Source organism: Podarcis filfolensis, assembly GCF_964270895.1.
Source record: "Podarcis filfolensis genome assembly, chromosome: 4".
Classification (NCBI taxonomy): Eukaryota; Metazoa; Chordata; class Lepidosauria; order Squamata; family Lacertidae; genus Podarcis; species Podarcis filfolensis.
In genome coordinates this window covers 63,711,039-63,734,247 of record NC_139607.1, presented here as the reverse complement: position 1 = coordinate 63,734,247, position 23,209 = coordinate 63,711,039, and the positions used below count along the sequence as shown (strand labels likewise).

The window sequence follows — 23,209 nt, the reverse complement described above, 5'->3', positions numbered from 1 at the left end:
GATGTCTTACAGTTCAATAGTAATATTTAACATGTGTGTAGCAATTTCAATTCTTCAGAACACTACATGTTAATCTAGTAACCTCTGCAAGAATCCTGTATGGGAATTTTCACAAGCCTGGGGCCCTCCAGATGTTTTGGCCTACAATTCCCATCAGCCTCAGCCAAACCAAACATCTGGAGGGCTTCCATAAGGTAAGTCCGTATTCTTATTTCCCATCATGCAGATGAGGGGACTGGAGCAGCAAGAGGGTGGCTTGCCTAAGGCCTACTGAGTTCATGGCAGAGGTGAGATTTGAAATGGGGACTTTTGAATTTCTGCTGTTTTTCTCCTGTAAAGGATCATTTGAGTTCTTTATATTACACATTTTCCATTTCTGGACCCTGTCTAATAGAGTCTTAGAAATTAATGTTATGAGGAAGAGGTTAAAAGTTCATAGAAAACTCCCCTTAGGAACAGTGCTTAAAAAGTTCAATGTTCTTTGGGTTTTATTCTTGTCTTCAAGTGCAAAAACTACTCTGGAGAAATCCACATGTCCTAAAGCCATTCTAATTCAGACGAAGGCCTTCCATAAGTGGCAGGGATAGGGGGAATTCTGCCCTTCCAGATACTGTTGTTGATTGATTGTATTCTTCATCACTCTTTATTTATTTATTTATTTATTTATTTACTTACTTATTTACTTACTTACTTATTTACTTAGTTACTTACTTACTTAGTTACTTACTTACTTACTGGTATGGTTCTCATACTCATTTAATCCCCACAATAACCCTGTGAGGAGGTTAGGCCGAGAGAAAGTGACTGGCCCAAGGTTGCCAAGTGGAGGTTGGAATCCTGGTCTCCCAAGTCCTAATCTGACACACTTACTGTAATTAATAATTTTTAATTTTTTATTAGTTTTCATCTAATCTGACACGCTTAACTTCCATATCTCACATGAACGGTCAGAAAAGAAACTTCTCAAAGTGACTTAATAAAAAGCATATAAAACCAGCTGAAAGGCAAACTGCAAACTATGTCTGATACACTTAACCACCAAAATCCTAGGTAATTAAAAAATTGTCTTAGCCTTGCACCTAAAAACTGACAGCGGTGGGGCCAGGCGTCTAACCCTCGGGAGAAGATTCCACAGATGGGTAACTGGACTCCAAATCCCATCAGCCTCAGCCAGCACAGCCAATGGCCAGGATGATGGGAGCTAGAGTCCAGCAACATTTGGAGGGCCACAGGTCCCCCACCTTTGCCTTAGCTAATCAGATCTATCAACCCATCACTTAGAAGGCACAGTTTCCACTTTGAAGTTTGATGCCTCAACCCATACTGAAAAGCCTTCTACCAGCTTTAGAGACGGGCACATCGTGACTATGGCAACTCGACTGGCACGAAATAATACCCGTATTAATGGGGAAAGATGTGCCCGTAGATTCCCAATCTTGAACATGTTCCACTCCCAATAAAGATCTAAGGAAAAACATTTGTAGCCTGCAAAGTACAGTGGTACCTCGGGTTAAGAACTTAATTCGTTCTGGAGGTCCGTTCTTAACCTGAAACTGTTCTTAACCTGAGGTGCCACTTTAGCTAATGTGGCCTCCCACTGCTGCTGCGCCACCGCCGCGCGATTTCTGTTCTCATCCTGAAGCAAAGTTCTTAACCCGAGGTACTATTTCTGGGTTAGCAGAGTCTGTAACCCAAGATACCACTGTACAGAACTTGACAGCAAAGTTGTCTCTGATACTAAACTCTCAAAGTCAAAGACCTGCGAAAACGCCACCAAAATATCTTTGTTCATGACAAATTTTAGAAATAATGGGCACAACTAGTTGCTGTGATATCCCCCACCCCCGCTACCTAACTTTTGTGTTGTGCCACTCACATTTACACCACTGTCTCATAGGTTTCTCAAGTTTATTGGCCCGCACTAATATTTCACTGATAATTTGTATCCAAGCAGACTTCACACTCGGTGTTAATGCTTCAAGTAAGAGCTCGTAAGAGTAGGCCTTTTATTTTGCTATATTTAAATCTCTTGACTTACTGCACTATATGTTTGGCAAGGATGAACAGCACCAGAGGCTACTGGTTAGCAACTTCCAGGTCTCTGCAGGGGACGTCTTGCCTATAACATGCAAGTGTGACTTCACTGCCCTGCAGTCAAGCTCAGGTGATAGAGTTTCCTCGCTACTTTTTCCAGTCGGTCTCTATACTCAATTTCCTTATAGTTATTCGCATTGATGCCTTTGAAGCCATGCATTGCCCCCCACCAGCATGCAGCCATGACCGCAGTGGAGTCACTGTCCCCACCATGGAAGAAACCCCTGTGAGCCAACTCAATCCAGTTCTCAGCACCAAGGATGGCGTCATAAGCAATCATGGGAGCATCATGCCCACTTGCACCTCCCCAGCCAGAGTAGCTCAAGGACGTGTAGAATTCATCTCTCTCTTTCACACCATACACTTCGGGGAAGGATGGAGGAGATTTCCCATCTGAAATGCCTCTAGTTTCCAGGTACTTCTTCCATGTCCTTTCAAAGTAGTTCCTAAGAAACAGAAACCCATGGGAAGGTATGTAAATATCTAGGATTTCATATTAAGACTGTATTTGTATATGCCTTGTATGAATAAAAAAATAAACCCAGTATAAACTTAGAAAGTCTTAACATCCAGCACGTTTTGAGACCTCTGCAGATCAGGAAATGCTTTCTCTGTTGTAGTACATACGTACTTCAGGGTCAATGTTTCAATATTATACAGCAGGGTTTCAAAAACTTGGGTCTCCAGATGTTTTTGGACTACAATTGCCATCATCCCTGACCACTGGTCCTGCTAGCTAGGGATAAGGGGAATTGTAGTTTGAAAACAGCTGGAAACCCAGGTTTGGGGAATCCTGTTCCAGGGTAATAAGCAGCATCCATTTCCTTCCCCTCTATCTTGGTCACCAGCACAAGGAACATTACTATTATTTTTTGATTTTATATACCATCCTATACCCGGAGACCTTAGAGATCACAGAATAAAATCAAAATATAAAACCACAAAATACATAATCAAAATAAAAACAAACCAATAGCTACCCCCCAAAAAAAATTTTTTTAAGGGCATAGGATGCAAATTAGATCAACCAAAGGCCTGGTTAAAAAGGAACATTTTCACCTGGCGCCTAAAGATATATAATGAAGGCGCCAGGAGAACTTCCCTGGGGAGAGCATTCCACAGACGGGGGGTCACTGCAGAGAAGGCCCATTCTTGTGTTGCCACCCTCCGGACTTTTCGAGGAGGAGGTACACTTCATACTTTCTCAACATCATATCGGGAACTATTTCAATCTATCAGATGGCTTTTAGAACCTTCCGACTTCCAAAATGTGTATTACTTACCAGCACTGCAAGTTCTTCTCCACAAAGGAACCTGCCTTCTGGATATGGGCTTTTGCCATTGGTAGCACCTCCATGAGCCCTTTCCCCCACTCCTGGAGTGGCTTGCGATTTATGGCATAAGAAGTGAAGAGAGCAGAAGCCAGGGATCCAAGGTAGCCGGTAGGGTTGTGGTGAGTCATCCGACCGCTCTCTATGCTTACTGCGATCAAGTTTTCCAGCTCTTCTGGGTGACGAAACCTCAGTCCAATGCACATTGACCGCATGGCTGCACCACACCCTCCTCCTCTTTCAGAGAAGTCGGGTATCCAGCTATCCGGCTTGTCTGGATCCAATCTCAAGGCGTATGCCATGCAGGTATCACCTAAGAAGGGTGGGAAAGGTGGGAAACTTGTACATCTGCCCTGATTGTTCATTTGCATCTCAGGCTGACTTGCAGTTAATCATCCTCAACCTGTATGGTCTACGCACAAACACCAGGTAACAACTTTAATGCTTTCGATCAATAAGCACTGATTTCCTGAGGTTTTAATAGGACTATCATTATGAATAACAAGATTTAATAACACTAACAACTATATGTATTAATGCTTTTTATCATTATTTCTTATTAATAATATTTATTACTAGTAATAATAATAATAATAATAATAATAATAATAATAATAATAATATCTTTATTGTCATTGCCTCCTCTCAGGGACAACGAAATTACTTGACTGCTCCATAAAAACACTAATTAAAACAATACAGTATAGTACAGCAAGGAAGATTAGATGACTTTCAAAGTCCAGGCTTCCCATTCAGGGCTGAGATCGCTCTGGAGAAGAAGCTGTTCTTCAGACGGCTCGTTCTTGTCTTCATCGTCCTGTATCTCCGTCCCGATGGCAGGAGCTCGAAGAGACAGTGACCAGGATGCGATGGATCTTTTACTATGTCCAGTGCCTTCCTATGGCACCTTGTGGCATAAATCTGCTCTAAGGTGGAAAGTGGGCAGCCAACAATGCTCTCTGCTGCCTTAACAACTCTGCACAACCCCATCCTGTCCTGGGTAGTACAGCTTCCGTACCACACACATAAGCCATAAGTGAGCACGCTCTCAATGGCACAGTGATAGAAGGCAAGCAGCAGTTTATGCGGAAGATGGTTTTTCCTTAGAATTCTCAAAAAGTACAGTCTCTGCTGCGCCTTCTTCACAAGCCCCCTTGTGTTGACACTCCAGGACAGATCCTCTTGTAATTCAATGCCCAAAAATCTGAACGTTGTTACCCTCTCCACACAGACCCCATCAATCAAAAGTGGCTGGATATCGCTCTTCTGTCTCCTGAAGTCCACCACAAGCTCCTTTGTCTTCCTTGTATTTATGAGCAAGTTGTTAGCTCTGCACCACTCTGTCAGCCGCTCCACCTCATCTCTATAGTCCGTTTCACCCTCCCTTTCAGGGATGAGCCCAATCACGGTTGTGTCATCTGCAAATTTGACAACCCTATTACTAGGGTGAGCAGCGACACAATCGTACGTGTAGAGAATATAAAGGAGCGGACTGAGTACGCGTCCCTGTGGTGTTCCTATGTTAGTCTTAAGCAATTAGAGGTATAAGGGCCCAACCGAACCCTCTGGGGGCGGTCTGACAAAAAGTCCAGTATCCACCCACGAAGTGATAACGGAAGCCCCAGATCTTCCAGTTTAGACATCAGACGTTGTGGTAGAATGGTATTAAATGCCGAGCTGAAATCTAAAAAAAGCAGTCTGGCATAACCCCCCCGCTGCTCCAAATGTGCAAGGACAGCATGGAGGGCAATCGCCACAGCGTCCTCTGTCGATCTTTTCGTTTTATAAGCAAATTGGAATGTGTCCAGTCCCTCTGGTAGGCAGGCAATGACATGATTTCGTACCAGCTTTTCAAAGCACTTCATGATTATAGGTGTGAGTGCTACTGGACGAAAGTCATTCAGATCTTCCGGGTTAGGTTTTTTTGCTATTGGAACGATAATAGAGGACTTTAGGCAGGATGGAATCCTCTCTCATAAGGTTCCAGAGTGAGTTCTAAATGTGAACCCAGTAATCTGGTTGCTGCTTTTTTTGGACCAGTCGCAGTTTCTGAATCTTGAGGGCAGTACCAGCACTGCAACAATCCACCTCATGAAAGTTACCAGAGCAGGGAGTCACCCTCCCTATGATACAGCCAATACTGCACCCTCCAGGTGTTGTTGGACTATAGGTCCCATTATTCCTGGCCACAGGTCATCCTGGCTGGGGCTGATGGAGTTGTGGTCTAACGTAATCAGAAGGGCACCCTGTTGCCTACCCCTGAAACAGATCTTGGGTTTGGCAGAAGGTGGTCCTTCTGTTTTGAGCTGAGCAGGAGCAGGGGATGCTTTTTCTTCCATAAATCTCTAGAGATCCCAATCAATGATGAATATTGGGGGGGGGATGGAAGGTTCCATCAAGGACCTCTGCCAAATTGCTACCAAGCAAAAAAATAATGTCCCCTTTCTCCCCAGCCCATCTACAAGCAAACAAGTGCACTGTGGAAGTGGAAAAGAGGTGACAAGTGTACCCTTACTCCATACTAGGAGGGAATTGCATGGTGACAGCATGTTATAACTAGGAAACTCCCACAGCTCAGACATGTGAAACTGGCTGGGGTGTCTCCCAAGATCAGCTCATGTTCACAGAACAGACTCTTAAATCAACCCTTCTGATCAGACAGGACTCTTCTTAGCATTCTTGAATTGCATCACCCAAGAGTTCATAGATACCAGATGCCCATCTTTAAAGCGGCCACAGCTTTAAAGTTGGATTTTTTTTATGTATTGGCCTGCAGTTATTTAGAATATTCAAGATGTACCATTAGGAAATTAGCGTCGTATCCAAACACACACAAGCTCTAAATGAAATGAACTGCATTCTTCCCAGCTACCTATAGACAATCTTTTCATCTGCTGTACAATCTTAAAAGCATTTCCTATGCTCCATTTGCATACCATGGTTCATAGGGAAAACAGGTCCTTATATGTGTACCCAGAAATTAAGTCTTACAATACCCCACAGATGAGGCTTATCGTCATGTAAATATACATAGGATTGCAGCCTATGTCAGCTTGCTTGACTTTTTCCTATGTACATAAACATGTAAAGCTGTTGTCATGCTGCAGTTGCAGCACAACAGCAGGTTGACAAGCAAGCAAGCAAGCAAGCAGTGTGGAGGGCAGGCAGCCCAGGCAAGCTGTTTTAAGGGGCAGAGGCACTTCAGAAAGTAGTTTGGCCAATTGTTCTCTAAAGCGCTTATCCCTCTCTTTTAAAGGGTTGGGGAGGGAGTGGTGGTTTGGGTGAGCTGTGAAGGGATAGGCAAAAGGGAGGAGTGGGTGGGCAGGGGGAAGGCCGATAGGTTGGGTTGTCAAGTGGGGCAACAGACCCTGGTAATGATATTATTCAAGGTCTGATCATCAGCTGTGACTGCTTGTACAACTATGATCTTATTGTCCCCATTTGGTTGCTCCACCAACTTCAGTTGACACAGTTTATTGCCCTTGTCCAGGAGAGAGACCGTAGCTCAGTGGCAGAGCACATATTTGCCTGCAGAAGAGCCCAGGTCCAATCCCTTCCATCTCCAGGTAGGGCTGGGAACAACACCAATCCCTGGAGAACTGTCAGTCAGTGGAAATGGTGGGTAGCCAGGGTGGGTGCCCTGCAGCTGTTGTTAGACAACATGTGTCCATGCTGACTGCAGCTGATGGGAGCAGCTAGAAAGCACCACTTTGGCTATTCCTGTTGTAGGCAGTACTAAGCAACATGGACCAATGGTCTTGACAGGCAGCCTTCGACATTGCAGCTTTGGGTGCTTGCCAAAGGGATTTCAGGGTATCAGGAGTGCTATCACACAGCCCCCGTCCCATAAGATATTTGTGGATTGTGCTAGCCTAGAGATTGGAAGATACACGAGTTCCCGCGCAGGTAGCAAGGTCTGAGTGACCGGCTGTTCTCAGCCTGGTACACAAACCTGAACCCATTGCTTCCTTTCTGGGGGAGGACATGTGCTGCTTCTGCAGCACTAAGCTGTGCCACCAGCAGGGCAAAGAAACTGATGTCTGGATTTTAGTTCCAAAATATGCAAATGCAGTATGCATGCATGCATACAAACATGGCACACTGATGCTGCTATATAAGCAACATCACAGCTTCCACTTTCTGGAAGTCTAAATATTTAAGGAAAGTGCTATATAAATGTCAAGTCATCAACATGATTCCACACATCAGCTCGATAATGAAAGTACAGCTGAGTAATAACAGGAGTCTAGTAGTTTCGTCACCATATTCACACTAAGACCAAGTGAATTAATTACAGCACCAAAATTAGAACAGGGGATTTCCCAACTTATAGCCTGTGCCTGGCCTTATACTCTATGTTGCCTCAAATGTTCTCTTTGGTGACACTTTCATTCAAACTATTTTGTTTCTCTCATTCCCCCTTTCAAATGCATTTTCTCACTGCATATTTAAGGGTTCATATGATGTATTTTCTATCCTTTGTGTGTGTGTGTGTGCTCCTTGTTACACCATGAAATTTCCAAGACAATAGTAATGTGGCTTAACAAGGGCAGTGTCACAGCTAAGCTTGCAGAGAACACTGTGGGGCGTGTGGGTGTCCATGTCCAGAACTGCCTTGTTGCACTGAAGCGCAAGTACATAAAAATTACTTTGTTGTTTTTTAAAAGTTCATTGGCGCATTCCATGCTTCACTGGGCCTTTCAGTCAAATCAAGCCGTGGTGAGGTTGGCAAAGCAGCAGTGTCTTCCTGCTGAGAAAGCCTTTCCCAGGGACAGCGCAGGTAGGGGGATTCCCCCCCCCACGCCAAAGCCTTTTCAGGGGTGGGGCAGTGGGGAATCCCCTGAATTTCATCAGTCTCTAACAGGTTTGCAAATCATCTGACAGTTTCACAATCCTCTTTCCCAGCTCAGTGTAGCAGGAAGCTCCACCCCTCTCAGTTTGGGGCTACAATGATCACACCAGTGAACATTTTCCTGACGTTATTTGCTATGGTACTTTTGCTTCGGTGCAATCAGGAAGTTTTCAGGGGAAGAACTGCAGTTCAGTGGAGGAGCATATGCTTTGCATGCTGGGAAATACCTGTCTGGAACCATGGAGAGCCATCACCAGCTAGTCAAGTAGATAAGACTAAGCTAGATGGCAGCTTCCCAAGTGCAGGTAGGCAATAAATAAATTTAAAAGCCTAGCACCAGCTAGCAATGTAATAGCAGAAGAGACGCAAGCCCAGAGGCCCAGAAGTGCTCTGAAACTCAGGGGGAAAAACCCAAATCAGACATTAAAAGAAAGCATAATGGGAAATGCTGGAATGCAACATTTCAGCAGGAACATCACCAGGATTTTCCATGAAGTGAAGGAGTAGAAGTCGTCAGAAAACACCTAGTGCAGAAGCAACCCACTTTGCCAAGTGATTCCTTCTAACCTAGCTGGACTCAGGAAAAGTCCATTGCTTCTAAGAGAGACTATCACCCAAATGCAGTCAAAAGGCAAACTCTGAATTGTGTTTCAGGCTCCTGTGATGGGTTCATATCATCCTCGTGCATCATAATATTCCTTTTGCAGAGCATATGGTACAACTTTGCATAGATAGATTCAGCCATCTTATTTTTTTATGAGCAGATGTCCTATGCAAATCCCATTTTGAGCTGCTTATCATCTCTGGCACACTTGGCTCTTATGTTGTTGAAAAGCTCAGAATCCACAGACTGGAGTGCATACAATCAATACTTCCCAAATTCCCCATTCCAGCCACTGAAAATATAGCACAGCCACACATGTAAACATCATCACAGGAGGGGAAAGTAACTGAAGAGAGGTGGAAGAAAAAGGAAGCACACCTCTTCCTTAAAGTGGTTCCTCAATCTTGGGATGAAAAAAGCAAACAAATAAATGCCAAACTGCCATGCAGCCCTACTCTTGTTTCCTAGCTCTCTGGCAGGAGCTAAATACTTTGAAATGAAAGGCCCAGATGAGCCCATGCTTCTCACTGCAAAGAAACAAAGTGGTTCTTTCTGAAGATATATAGGCCTTTTGCCAACAATGGACAATCTGTAGCAGCCAGCATGTTTACTGAATTAGGAAATATCCATTTCACAGAATGGGAGTGAACTAAAATATACTAGATTCTAAACAGAGTATATTTAGTGGGAAGGCTGGATGTAAGTCAGGGCTGGAGGAATCTGTAACCTTAAAAGATATTCTTGAACTACAATTCCCATCATCCCTGACAACTGGTCATACTGATCACGGCTGATAGAAGCTGCAGTCCAACATCTGGAGGATAACACACTCAATGTCTGTATTCTAAATGGAAGAGCAAAGTGTCCTCCTGAAGATGGAAAGCTGAAGCAGAGGGAAAGTTGCTCATTGCACCGTGGTCCATTCCTATTGATATCAAAGTATGACATGAGGTGAGCCAGAAATTGAGAGAGATTTGGCTACAGCCATGGGAATCACAGGTTCAAACCTCAGCACAGATTTGAAACTCATGTGGAAATAATAATAATAATAATAATAATAATAATAATAATATTTATACCCCGCTCATCTGGCTGAGTTTCCCCAGCCACTCTGGGCGGCTTCCAACAAAATATTAAAATACAGCCATATGCAGTCATAAAATACAAAACTTTAAAATGTCAAGGAAGCTTGCAGCCCTCCAGATTTCACACCAGCATGGCCAGTGGTCAGAGATGCTAACATCCTCTGGCAGGCCTGAAGGTTTCCACTCCCTGCTTTTATGAGATCTGACTAGAAAACACAGCTGAGCATTAAATTAATGAGAGCCGTAAAAGTTTACTGCAGCCACTGGACAGAGTTGTGAAAGGAACCCTTTCTAATAGTACAGTGGTACCTCGGGCTACATATGCTTCAGGTTACAGACGCTTCAGGTTACAGACTCCGCTAACCCATAAATAGTACCTCGGGTTAAGAACTTTGCTTCAGGATAAGAACAGAAATCGTGCTCCAGTGGCGTGGCGGCAGCAGGAGGCCCCATTAGCTAAAGTGGTGCTTCAGGTTAAGAACAGTTTCAGGTTAAGAACAAACCTCCGGAACGAATTAAGTACTTAACCCGAGGTACCACTGTACTGCGGGACTCTAAGGCCTTTGGGAAACATCATGTTCCAATCTGAACACATAGAACATGCATGATCCAGAAACTGCTGCCTTCTATTTTCATATGTTTAAAAGTTAAGGAAAGATTACCTGGAGCTCGTCCATCCATGTCATCCATGCAATCTCTGTAGTTTGTTGCAATGAGTTTATACAAGTGGGTTAAGTCTGGGTTTTCCCCAGCTGCTGCCAAGGCTTCAGCAGTAGCCAAGTGCATGACGGTGTCGTCGCTGACCCTCCAGCCTGCCACGTTGAGCTTGTTCAGGCCGCCCATTTTGGCCAACTCGCTGTGAATCTTCTCACCGCTGCGCACGAACTCCCATTTTTGATTGTAATAGCCCAAGGCGTCTCCAACGGCACTCAGCACCATGGCAGCCTCATAGTTCTCTTGCAGGCCCGAACACATGTTCTGTCCTCATGCAAAACAACAGTTTGCAATCAATAAAGCCTCTGATGAAAAACAGGTTAAAACTGCAATGTGGTCAAAATGTCTAAGAAAATCAACCTACAGTACACAAGGAGCAGGGATCCTGTTAAATATATTTGGTCCCTGCCTGTCTCTATAAATTCAGTCTCGTTCATGCTTGTGAGTGCTTGATATACATCCTTCAAAATCCTAGAAAGATCAAGCCTCAATCCTGCTCTCCCTACATGTTTGATCCTATGAACAGTGCTCATGCACTGTCTGCATGATCAAACACCTGTACACACACTGCAGATGTGCAAACGAATGCGCATACATCCAAGGGCAGGACTTACCATTGCGGTCCTGCTCAGGCCTGCTCCCATTATGTGTATACTTCCGGGTTTCACCACACGCGCAGAAGCACTCTCTCGCGCTTTGCGCTTGCGCAGAAGCACTGCTCTAGCTGCGGACTTTTCAGGGTGCGAATGTTTTGATCATGTGAACAGTGCTGTAGGTGTAACCTGCCACCTAAGTCTGCCTGCAGGACATATACATTAAAAAGGTAACTTCTGAAAACAATTGGTATATATGCGCGCACACACTAGCTTTTAAACAGTATTTTAAATAAATCAATAAGCTTTCAAATGACCCAAGAAGTCACTCCTACAGATAAAGGAGAAGGGACTTTCTGATTCATTTTGGAGTCGTTTTTGAGACTTCCTTTGGGGGGGGGGGTGTCACTCTATATTTTCTCTCAAGACTCCACTAATGAAGAAGGCCTGCCTACTTTATTTTGAAGCAACTTCCTGGTTCATTTTGAAGCTAGTTTCTTTTGATTTCCTGGTAGAAAAGCAATAGTCGCTCAGGTAAAATAACGGAGAAATCCAAGATTGTACTGCAGCAATGACTGGGCAAAAGTCACCCAAAATTAAAAGGTAGCAGCAATGATAGAAGTGCATGTGCTTTCTAATACGGGTTTAAAGGTAAAGGGACCCCTGACCGTTAGGCCCAGTCGTGACTGACTCTGGGGTTGCAGAGCTCATCTCGCTTTACTGGCCGAGGGAGCCGGCGTACAGCTTCCGGGTCATGTGGCCAGCATGACTAAGCCGCTTCTGGCGAACCAGAGCAGCGCACGGAGACGCCGTTTACCTTCCCGTCGGAAGGTAAATACCTATTTACCGTATTTTTTGCTCTATAAGACTCACTTTTCCCCTCCTAAAAAGTAAGGGGAAATGTGTGTGTGTCTTATGGAGCGAATGCAGGCTGCGCAGCTATCCCAGAAGCCAGAACAGCAAGAGGGATCGCTGCTTTCGCTGCGCAGCGATCCCTCTTGCTGTTCTGGCTTCTGAGATTCAGAATATTTTTTTTCTTGTTTTCCTCCTCCAAAAACTAGCTGCATCTTGTGGTCTGGTGCATCTTATAGAGTGAAAAATATGGTATCTACTTGCACTTTGACGTGCTTTCGAACTGCTACGTTGGCAGAAGCAGGGACCGAGCAGCGGGAGCTCACCCCATCGTGGGGATTCAAACCGCTGAACTTCTGATCGGCAAGTCCTACGCTCTGTGGTTTAACCCGCAGTGCCACCCGCGTCCCTAATAAGGGTTTAGTTTTATGCAATTTTTTTTTAATATGAACTTTTTTTAATCTGCAGAAGCATTAAAAAATTCCCTGATAATGCAAATGTGAATCCAGTGGAACCTCGGGTTACGTTATCCTCGGGTAACGTAAACTTCAGGTTGCGAAAGCGGCAAACCCGGAAGTGTTTCGCAGCTCATGCATGCGCAGAAGCGCTCTACACAGAAGAGACACCTCTGGTTACAAAATCCTCAGGATATGGCTGGACCTCCAGAACAGATCCTGTTCACAACCGGAGGTACGTTGTTCTACTAATGTTGTTCTGAGGAAGGGCACAGAACATTTGACAACCCTGCAGGGTAATCAAAGGCTGTTACCTAATCTCTTGCTGTTGGGTTGTTGTTGTTGTTTAATGAAAATGCAGTTGTGGGACAGTTAGATTGGTTTTAGTAGCAACATGGAGAGGAGGGGAGAGTGATTCATTGCTTTCCCACTCATGGAGAAAAAATAGGGGGATTTCTGGTGGTGAGTTGCTGCTGGTGGTACAATCACTAAAATCAACACAATCATGTTAAAGGCTCACATTCCTTTTCTTGCTCCTAAAGGAAAGGGGAAAGGACAGAATATCTACATCACTGTAGATATTGTGAGGTATGAATAATAAATACCTGCCATAAATGTTCTAAGCATGCTTCTGAACAATTCCATATTGGATTTTCCTAAACACGGTCACCTGCCTTTTGGTTACAGTAGATCATAAGTCTCTTTTGACACAGACCACCCCCCACCCCCGCTGCCATCTAAAATACCGCACCCACTCTTGCACGGACTCTGGCAGCATTGCCACCGATTAAAGGTTTGTCTATCCGGTTTATATATCTCATGAAACTTGCATTCCTTGACTGTCTTAGGGTTGGCATTGCAGGGCTCCGGGGCTCTGGTGCTTTTAACAGCAGTCAAAGGTTCCACAGGTTAAATAAACCTTTGCCAGTAGGGAAATGCAATTATGGGGAAAGTGTCACCTGTCGACATCCTGTGCCTCAGACATCATACAGTGTTATTTGCATGTAGCCCCTGATATATTGGAGGTGTGGAGGGAAACTCCGCTCGGCCCACAAGCGGTTACCAACGTGCATGTGATATAATGCTCCCGTTTTTTGTTTTGTTGTTGTTTGCAAGAGGGCCCAATTCACACAGTATGTGTGGGTCTGCTTCTTGGGAGAAAGGTGCCTAAGCTTGAAAAGCCTGGCTGCCATCCTAGGCGAGCTGCTTTGTTCTAGCTGGCCCTGTCACGTTTCCTTGTCTTATTCTGGCGGCTGTGGTGGTTAAATCCGGCTGCTCTGGGTAGAAATGAATAGCATTCCGCGACCATTTCCTGCCCTCTTCCGAGCAGGCGGCAGCTGCGCTTCTTCACGCCCCGTCGATTCCCAGCAGAAGGGAGTACACCGCCCCTGAAAGATGACTCGCCCCTCCACCCCCAGCGCCCTGGGCTCGCCGCTTGACCCCTTCCTCATAATGCCCGGGTTTTAAAAAGGAGGAAAAAATAATGAGTTTCTCTACGCAATCTCCAGCACCAGAGGCTGCTTCTGTTCGGACCTCCGAGTGCTTTCGGCTTCTGGAGGGCTTGTCTTTCAGGGGATAAGTGGATGGAAAAAAGGGGGTGGATGGAAAAAAGCGGGGAATGGGCTTCCTTCTGAGCTAAGGCAGCCGCCTCGACCCACGCCACCCATTCTTAGCGACGGTTGCCAATGCAATGCAATGCAAACTTCGGAGTTAAGTCAACCGCCCTCAAAGAAGCGGGACCTGCCGAGGCGCAAAGTGGAAACTTCCCGGGTTTGGGAGATGCGCGCTTGGTTTGCCGTGACTCAGGCTGCACGGGCGTAGCTGGGGGGGGGGGAGCAGCTGCCCGCCCCTCAATCAAGTCAATAAATAAAAACTAAAAGTAGAAATTGTGGAAAGATTTTGACAGATTTTTTTTCTGAGTACTTGGAATCAAAAGAAAGCAATTTTAAAGAACCGTTGTTGAACGAGTCCTTTCGAATCTGCTAGGCAGAGCCAGGCAGAGGGCGATGACAAGTCGGTGTCCACCGCCCCCCCCCCCAATAAATCCATGGCTGCGATCCTAAGCACACAGCGCAACCTGGCCTCTGCTCAGAAGCAAGACCTGTTCAGTTCAACGCCCCCCTCCACCCCCAGGTGGGCGGGTTTGGGATTGCAGCCCGTTACTCTGCGGCTCCACGCTGCGGTGTGGAACTGGGGGGGGGGGCGCTTATCCACTGGGTTTTCCTTACTCCGAGGCTACTACAACTCTGTGCCCTTGGAGCGGGCGGCCCTGCTTGCGAGTAAGCGCTCCCTGGGGGTGGGGGGTTGCCGGGTTAAACCGGCCGTCTGATGCCGAGCCTGGATTGGGAGGGAAGAGCTGCTGCGCTTCGCGGGCCTTACTTCCGAGAAAGAACAGAACCGGGCGCTGCACGCTGCCGCCAGCACCAAGCGGCAGAAGCACAAGCCCAGGCGGGCGCCCCCTGAGTTGGGTCGGCTTTGCAAGCTCCCAAACATGGATTTGTTCGCCGCGCGAAAGATACTTGCAGTTGAGTTTTACCGGCGATGCAGGCAGAAGCCCGGGCAGGAAACCCCCTTAAAGGAAAGTGAAAGGGGAGGAGAGGCTGGACTTGCGCCCAAGCCGCGCAGAAACAGAAACAGCAGCCGCCGCAGCCAATCTCCGAGCGCCGGTCGTCGTCCTGACTAAGTAGCTGGCCTGCGCGCCTTCGTCAGCGGCGAGTGAACTGGAGAAGAGCTACTTTGGGAGAGAGAGCGGGCGAAGAGGAGGGCTCATCCTAATCATGTGATCGCTTCTTCGGGGCTGGATTGCAAGCAGCGGGCGGGGGGGGGGGAGAGATGTCAAGAAACACGCGACTACACGCCGTGTGGAAGCGAATTTAAGAGTGGAAACCTGAGGAGTGAAGCGTCCCTCTTCGGGGCTGCACGATTTAAAACGCAGGGTCTCTCCCTCACACACACGCACACACAACTGTAAATTAGTATTTACGCTCAATACTTATTTATTAAATGTATATGTCGCCCGTCACCCGAGCATCACAGCGCGGATGACAGTAGAAAAACACAAAATAGGTACATCACATAATAACAAACAGAAACGGTGACTTCCCTTCCACTCTCGCCCCGCAGAATCTGATGGGATAGATTCATAGCTGTCAACTTACAGATTTTAAAATAAGGGACCAGCAGCCTCGAAAATAAGGGATCAGCAGCCAAAATAAGGGATTTTGCTTCGCTTATACAGAAATCCGGCACTCATGGAACCATGCTGCTTTGGCTGCGACTGACTGTGTTTTGCAGGGGGTTGGACTAGATGATCCTAAGGGTCTACAACTCCGACCAAAGAAGAGGGGCAGACAAAACTGATGAAGGACGTCGAGATGGCAAAACTTACAGGCAGAATTAGAAACCAGGAAGAGGACCTCTTTAATAAAGCATGGGGAAAGTTTATAATTTGTTTGAAAAGCTATTGTAAAGAGTTACATACATTGGTAGGATTGACAGAAAACTTGTAGTAAAAATTTGAACTATGGATGAAAGGGATGCAGAGGAAGAAATCACTACATTAAGATGCTGCACTGATTGGAGGGTATGCTAAGCAGCATGTCGGGGCTTCCATCATCCTATCGCAAGGAGTTCCATCGGCCCTTCCCTGCCCAAGAGGGAGGGAGAGAGACTCTTGCCCATGCTGCCCGCGAGCCCAGCATGAGGCGGTTGTGGCGTGGCAGCGGCCGCGCCGCCCTTCTGCGTCCCTCCCCATCCCCTCCTCTTCCTCCTCCCTCAGGCGGCCTCCTCAGCTGCCGCCGCTGCTGCAGCCTCCAGCTTCCCCTGGCAGCACGGCGGAAGTCTCGCAAGAGAGGGGCTGCGTGCCGACCCACCGCCCCCCGTCTCCTCACGACGTGCCCCTGAGGGGGAAAAGGGAGAGACGGAGACGTGGCAGCTCGTGCGCGCGCTCTCTCTCAATCTCTCGAGGCGGAGGACCCTGAGCCGCTGCTTCCCTCCCGAGCCGGGCAAGCATGAAACCCGGGAAATTTAAGGGACATCATCCATCTAGGACAGCAGTGGGAAACGGCACTGGGATAAGGGCATTTCCCGCCAAATACGGGACGGTTGACAGCTATGGATAGATTGTAGTCAACAAAAACTTCTGCCTCAGCTCAGCAGACCGTGTTAGACTTTAAAGTGCCAGGGCACGTGTGGTGGTTGCTTTTTGTGTAGCGGAGTCATAGGGCTACCCCACTGAAAACTGAATTTGGTGGGGCTAACTTCTGAGCCTAGAACTGCATGGTAGGTAAGGTTGGGCATGGTAGGTGCCATTGAACTCACCGGGGCCAACGTTTGAGTAAATGTGGGTGGTGGGGTTGTGTGAGCCGACTCTGAGAGCTGTCTTGTTTATGCAGCTGGATGTTACCTGTGCTGTGCGTGGGAAAGTGGTCCGGATTCCTAGACAAGCACTGCTACTACAGATGAGGCTCCTTGTAATGCCAGACAACACTTGAGCATGCACTTGTGTGCTTCCTGGGATACATCATGTCTACCGAAACCCATTGAACTTTCGGCAACAGAATGTACATGTGAAACTGCTCTGAGCCAGTCTGAACCTAGTCAAGAAAAATGTGGCTTGAATCTCCTGTGTTTTGCAGAATTACAAAATGGAGCTACAAAGGATCCAGGTCTTTGAAATTTTAACATTAATATTAAGTGCAGCTTTGCAAGCCCCACTACCACACCATTTCATAGGGCTTTGTTGGTCCAACATAAAATACTGAAAAATCCCACTGGCAATTTTAAGTCTTCCTCTCTGTCTGTCTCTTTCCACTATCACTGAAGTTTTGAACATAATATATGCGCTGTGCACTGTGCACTTTCCATGTGCCCCCCCCTTGAACAGCATCCTAGAAATGGATGTTTGTGTACCTAGAAAAACACCATTCCCCCCCCCCCATCCCAACATACCAAGGGAATGCATTGGTTTTGTGCTTGCATAAGGGACACTTTATTATTTTCTCTGGTAACATTTCCTGGGAGGCTGCCATATCTTCATTTTTAGCCTACTTGCTCCATACTGTATTTTGCAGTTAGGAGAATCAGGAAGTACTGGTGAATGTCACAAGAGGAACAGATACAGGTGGGTCATTTTACTCAGTACAGTGGTACCTCGGGTTAAGAACTTAATTCGTTCCAGAGGTCCATTCTTAACCTGAAACTGTTCTTAACCTGAAGCACCACTTTAGCTAATGGGGACTCCCGCTGCCGCCGCGCCACCATTTCTGGCGCAATTTCACAATTTCTGTTCTCATCCTGAAGCAAAGTTCTTAACCCGAGGTACTATTTCTGGGTTAGCAGAGTCTGTAACCTGAAGCATCTGTAACCTGAAGCGTATGTAACCCGAGGTACCACTGTAGTTTTAGAAAGCCTTCATAGCAGTGGAGGCTGTTCCACTGCCTACTGGGGCACAGTCCTCCCAAGGAGAAGGTCAAGCAATTTGTTTTGTTTTGGTTTTTCCCCTCCTAGGATCTTAAGGCCACACACTCTTTCCTGTTCCACACACATGTTATGCTTCTATTAGAACGCTCTACAAACATGTCTGTCAATCAAGTCTCTGCAGCATTCAGCAAACCCTAATCCAAAAGTACAGCTATAGCCAAGAGGATAACCCGCCCCTTAGGTTTCTGAGCAGAAAAGCTATGTGAAAGCTTTAGTATCTGTAAGAATGCCACAGTTTCAGCCCCAGTTGTGCAGGTTTCACCTGCCTCTTGTTATAAGAAAACTCCAGCAACTCTGTAAGATAAGGGAGGGCTGTTTTATGATCCGTCCTGAGTATACACAGAATTGTTTCCTTATAGGCCGCGCCTCCAAATAGCTCACAGTCATTCTTTGTAGCTAGCAAAGAGAAAGGTGTGGTTGCAAGTTTAAGTAACTTATTTTTTCATTCATGTTTCTTAAGAGAGATCAATGGACGGAGAGTGTGAGTATATTTTTGTAATATTGATTTTTATTTAATCATTTGCAATTATTTTTGTGACCGGGAAGGAGGATTGGGAGGGAAAGTGGTGGGAAACTTCTGTGTGTGTTAACTGGAGCTGTAGGGTTTGTGTGTGTCTATTATGTCTTTATTTCATAAAATGTATACACTGCTTGATTGTAAAAAACAACAACAACCCTCAAAGTGGTTTACAAAATATAAAACAGTTAAAATACTGAAACAGATTTAATCTACCTCAACTTCCTTAGCATCTGGGTAGATTTGTTTAAACAGGAATGTTTTTAGCAGGGGCTTAAAAGAGTACAGTGAAGGATCCTGCTTGATTTCAATAGGCAGGGAGTTCCAAAGTGCAGGTGCTGCCACATTGAACAAGTTCTTACAAATGCAGAACGAGTATTATGTGGCACCTGTAGTAGTGGCAAACCAGAGCAGTGCACCAGAGCAGCGCACGGAAACCTATTTATCTACTTGCACTTTGACGTGCTTTCGAACTGCTAGGTGGGCAGGAGCTGGGACTGAACAACGGGAGCTCACCCTGTCGCGGGGATTCGAACCGCCGACCTTCTGATCAGCAAGTCCTAGGCTCTGTGGTTTAACCCACAGCACCACCCGCATCCCCTGCAACTAGATGTACCACTGTATTATTAACTGCAGCTTTGGAATCAGGCACATAGAGTGCATTGCAGTAATCAAGACTTGAAGTAACTAGCACATGAGCTACTGTGGCAATGCTTTCCTGGTCTAGCAGTGGCCATAGCTGTTGAACCAGCTGCAGTTGGTAAAAGGCACTTTTAGTCACTGAGACTACCTGAGCTTCCAGTGACAGAGCTGGATCCAGGAGCACCCCCAAATTGAGAACCTTCTCCTTCAGAGGAAGTGCAACCCCATGCAGGGAAGGCAACTGACCAATTTCTCAGACATGGGAACTTCTGACTCGCAGTGCCTCCATCTTCATGAGATTCAAGCTCAGCTTTCTTTTCCTCATCCATTTCATCACTGTCTCCAGGCAATAGCCCAGCCTCTCCTGATGCAAAAGTTATGAAGAATTACATCCAAGTACCATCAGCATACAGATGGCACCTCACCCCAAAACTCCTAGTGATATTTCCCAACGGCTTACTGTAGATATTAAATAGCACTGGAGATAAGATACAGTGAGGGAAAAAAGTATTTGCCTCAGCCACCAAAATACCTTGGGTCAGCCCTGTTCTAAGTAGACATGCATAGATTTATGCTGTAAGTAAAATGGAAAACAGATGATAGCAGTAATAAAATGAAACTCAGTGATTATGGTATTTACTATATTATAGGTGGACTTGTGGGACAGTTAAAATAAAACAGCCTGAGGGACAGATCAAGGGCTATTGGTGGTCAGGGTGTCTAAATTACAGTGAGGGGGGAAAGTATTTGATCCCCTGCTAAATTTGCCCGTTTGCCCTCTGTCAAAGAAATTACCGGTCCATAATTTTAATGGTAGGTTTATTGTAGCTATGAGAGACAGAATAACAACAAGAAAACCCAAAAAAAACCCCAGAAGACAAAAGTCAGAGATTGATGATCATTATAATGAGTGAAATAAGTATATCAACCAGCCAGATGTCAGACTACCTGGTATCTTCACTGTATGTAACAAGCTGAGATTAGAAGTACCTGCTGTAAGGGAGAGGTCTTACCTGTAATCCCAGCTTGTTACAGTACCTGTACAAAAGACACCTGTCGACAGAAGCAATCAATCCAGCAGATTCCAAAGTAGTCATTTCTTCATCAGAGGGCAAATGGCCAATTTAGCAGGGGATCAAATACTTTCCCCCCTCACTGAAGGTTCAATGCGCAGCAAGATGTGTTTACCACATTTTGAAGCAAATGAAGTAAGACACTGAATTTAAAGACGGATGCCCCTTAAGACCGTTAAATTCACAGCCTAAAATTATTTAACTGAACCACTTGGTGCAGGCTGGGCCATTAGAGCAAACTTTGTGTGGGACTTTGAATTTTTTTGCAGGGCCAACCTGCCCATGAGGTGGTCTGAGGCAGCTGCCTCGGGTGGCAGAATCGTAAGGGATTCTGGTTTATTTTTCTGCTGCAACTTCTTTTGTTGTTTGTATCAATTTATTGATTGTTGCTTGAATTAGGATTTATTTTTAATCCCGTGAGCTGCTTTCAGTTTAACAGATAAAGAGGATGTTATCATTTTTATTTCATTTTATTTTAGTAACAAGGGCAACCTGATAAAATAAGGATCTACTATCAGTTTGAGTAACTGTCCTGCTGCCAACATTTCTAAGAGATCCCACAAGTACTGCTAAGAAGGCTCAATTTCCAAGAACGATATATAATTTTCCAAATGGCTTCTATTTTCCATTGTTTGTTTGATTTAAAGCGAGAAGATGAAAACTTTCTCAGGCATGCCGGATGGTTTAAGCATCTTCCTCTTTTGCTAAACCAGTGTTCTTCCTCTTTTTAGCCTGTGACATGTTAGCTCCTTAGGAAATAAAGTCTTAACCTTTAGATTTCCAACCAGTTCCTCTGAATTTTAAAAGAAACCATTCCAGTGGTTTTAATGGCCTTTAGTGCCTTTACAGCATCCTTCAAGGTTTATAAAATAAAAGCATAGAATTTTAGAGTTGAAGGGACCCGAGGGTCATCTAGCCCAACCCCCTGCAATGCAGGCATCTCAACTGGATCGTACATGACAGATGGCCATCCAGCCTCTGCTTAAAAGGCTCCAAGGAACAAGTGTCCACCACCTCTCCTGGAAGTCTGTTCCACTGTTGAACAACTTTTACTCTCAGAAAGGTATTTCTGATGTTTGTCGGAATCTCCCTTCTTGGAACTTGAAGCCATTGGTTGAGGTCCTAGCCTTTGGAACAGGAGAAAGCAAGCTTGCCCCATCCATCAACATGTGCTCCAAATGTTTGAAGTTAGTAAGGGTAATCCCTAGTATTTACTGGTCTTTGTCCTTTGTAAAGCACTATCGCTATTTTGTTATTCTTTTTTACTTTTTAGACAAATGCTAGGGGTGCATTTGAAAATGATGCTGCCAATAGAGGCTTTCCTTCTGAAGCAAATAGCATAGGGGATATTTTCATCCCGATTAAGGCAAGGAGTTAAATTGTAAAACTTTATCTCTCCATCCTTCACAGCTCCAATATTGTTTGGGCTCTCATTGCTGCATTTAAAAAAAAAAAAGTTTGTTAATTGCATTCATGCAATCAGTGTCATGTTGTGTTTGGCCCTATGTACCTGTGCACTAGAGCATTCAAATTTCAGTCCCATCCTAAGAGTAGGAAGTGAATGAATGGAGTGTGCACTGAGGTCAACTGCACACAAAAATAGCACACCTGTGAACTATTTCCCCTCCTGCTCATAACCACCTATATTGATAGTAAATGTCCCTATGTATGTTCAGATTGTAGCTGTTCTGTAATAAATTCACCCAGCTCTGATGGAAAACATCCTGTTAAACATTCTTAAAGTAAAAAATAAGTGGAACTGTCAGTTTAACATACAACAACAACAAAAACAAAGGTAAAAAATAAGTGGAACTGTCAGTTTAACATACAACAACAAGAAGAACATTTAGGTGCAAATTATCAAAGGCACAAATATAGGGTGGGGGAGACAGGGTGGCAGAAGTAAATGCGAAATGGATTTTAGTTTATCATCACAAACAGATTATGAGGCTGGTTTTCTCTCTCCTCTTCCCCCACCCACCCTGATAGATGGAGCCTACATATATACTGATCTAGTAGAATTAAAATGGGTTCCCTTTAATTTGTATTGTTTTAAACAGGGTCCCCAAAAACCACTGTCATATCATACCTTGCAGTGGTAGATTGCCAAGTAAACTCAGCACCACAAAACTTTTATCCAAGGCATGGACCCTCCTCTTGGAACTTAGTGACTTTTAGATAGGGTGGCAATAAAGCCACAGATCAAGAGTTGAAATTATCTGTTTTACCAGTCCCAACACAATTCTGCATGCCCCCACCCAATTTCTGTGGCACCTCACATTCCTCCCCTCCAATCTCTTCCCAGGTCACTTTACCACCCCACCCCCAGTTTCCCAGATTGGGGTCCTCTTTCATCCCTTCTCCCCTCTCAGTAGCTCCACTTTCTGTTCAGCTTCCCAAGGTGCCAATCGGAGCCTTGAAAAGCAGATAGACTTAAAAGAGAAAATGAGAAACAGAATTCTTCCTCCAACTTCTTCCTTCAACTCTACGTACTTTTGAGAGCAGTGAGTGGGAGGAGGTAACCACATTTGCCACTGTAGGGGAGAATGATCTGGGGGGGGGGGAGGGTAGGCTCCAAGGCTTTGTAGATGCCAGGGAAAGTCCTCATGGTGCCATGTTGGATACCCCAGTGAGCCAATCAGAAGCAGTGTTACACCAGAATGGGCAACATTTCTTATTCACCATGTATGACTAAGTGATTCAGGCCTTTGGTCTCTACTAGACCCCAGGAATAGGGAACATCATCTAAAGAACATTTGTCATTTGTGTATAATTAGTACAGTGGTACCTCCGGTTAAGAACTTAATTCATTCTGGAGGTCCGTTCTTAACCTGAAACTGTTCTTAACCTGAGGTACCACTTTAGCTAATGGGGCCTCCCGCTGCTGCCGCCGTGTGAATTCTGTTCTCATCCTGA

The 23,209-nt window shown here is 45.4% G+C and overlaps 2 protein-coding genes and 1 long non-coding RNA gene across 6 annotated transcripts in view; 2 read left to right on the top strand and 1 right to left on the bottom strand.

The window, feature by feature from the left end:
• Nucleotides 1–1,992: 1,992 nt before the first annotated feature.
• On the bottom strand, nucleotides 1,993–15,324 carry ADPRH (ADP-ribosylarginine hydrolase). 3 transcript variants are annotated; one of them, XM_083611674.1, is made up of 5 exons: nucleotides 15,117–15,249; nucleotides 11,295–11,479; nucleotides 10,629–10,944; nucleotides 3,378–3,738; nucleotides 1,993–2,540 (listed from the first exon to the last, which is right to left on the bottom strand). In XM_083611674.1, the coding sequence occupies exons 2-5, from the start codon at nucleotides 11,322–11,324 to the stop codon at nucleotides 2,141–2,143; spliced, it is 1,107 nt and encodes a 368-aa protein (XP_083467800.1). In that variant the 5' UTR covers nucleotides 11,325–11,479; nucleotides 15,117–15,249; the 3' UTR covers nucleotides 1,993–2,140. The 3 variants fall into 3 exon arrangements, with proteins under 3 accessions (XP_083467800.1, XP_083467801.1, XP_083467799.1); XM_083611675.1 differs by lacking the exon at nucleotides 11,295–11,479 and having other exon boundaries at nucleotides 15,117–15,324; XM_083611673.1 differs by lacking the exons at nucleotides 11,295–11,479; nucleotides 15,117–15,249 and adding an exon at nucleotides 14,960–15,097.
• On the top strand, nucleotides 5,403–8,599 carry LOC310761678. Its single transcript, XR_014547662.1, has 2 exons — nucleotides 5,403–5,578; nucleotides 5,694–8,599. It is a non-coding gene; the product is annotated as an uncharacterized lncRNA (long non-coding RNA).
• Nucleotides 15,325–16,843: 1,519 nt separating the features above from the next.
• The window catches only part of CD80 (CD80 molecule), a 40,302-nt gene continuing 33,936 nt past the window's right edge, over nucleotides 16,844–23,209 (top strand). The window contains exons 1-3 of one of the 2 annotated variants that reach the window (XM_083611732.1): nucleotides 16,844–16,861; nucleotides 16,975–17,275; nucleotides 18,098–18,542. The gene's annotated coding sequence lies outside the window, so the exon portion shown is untranslated. Of the gene's footprint in view, nucleotides 16,862–16,974; nucleotides 17,276–17,862; nucleotides 18,543–23,209 lie in introns of those variants that run through there. The other variant, XM_083611733.1, reaches the window with a different exon arrangement.

Coding starts and splice junctions, on each gene's coding strand:
- ADPRH (XM_083611673.1), bottom strand. CDS start 15,073: ATGTTTGGGAGCTTGCAAAGCCGACCCAACTCAGGGGGCGCCCGCCTG. Junction 10,945..14,959: donor GGTTCTGTTCTTTCTCGGAA/GTAAGGCCCGCG, acceptor GCATGAGGACAG/AACATGTGTTCGGGCCTGCA. Junction 3,739..10,628: donor CATGGATGGACGAGCTCCAG/GTAATCTTTCCT, acceptor CACCCTTCTTAG/GTGATACCTGCATGGCATAC.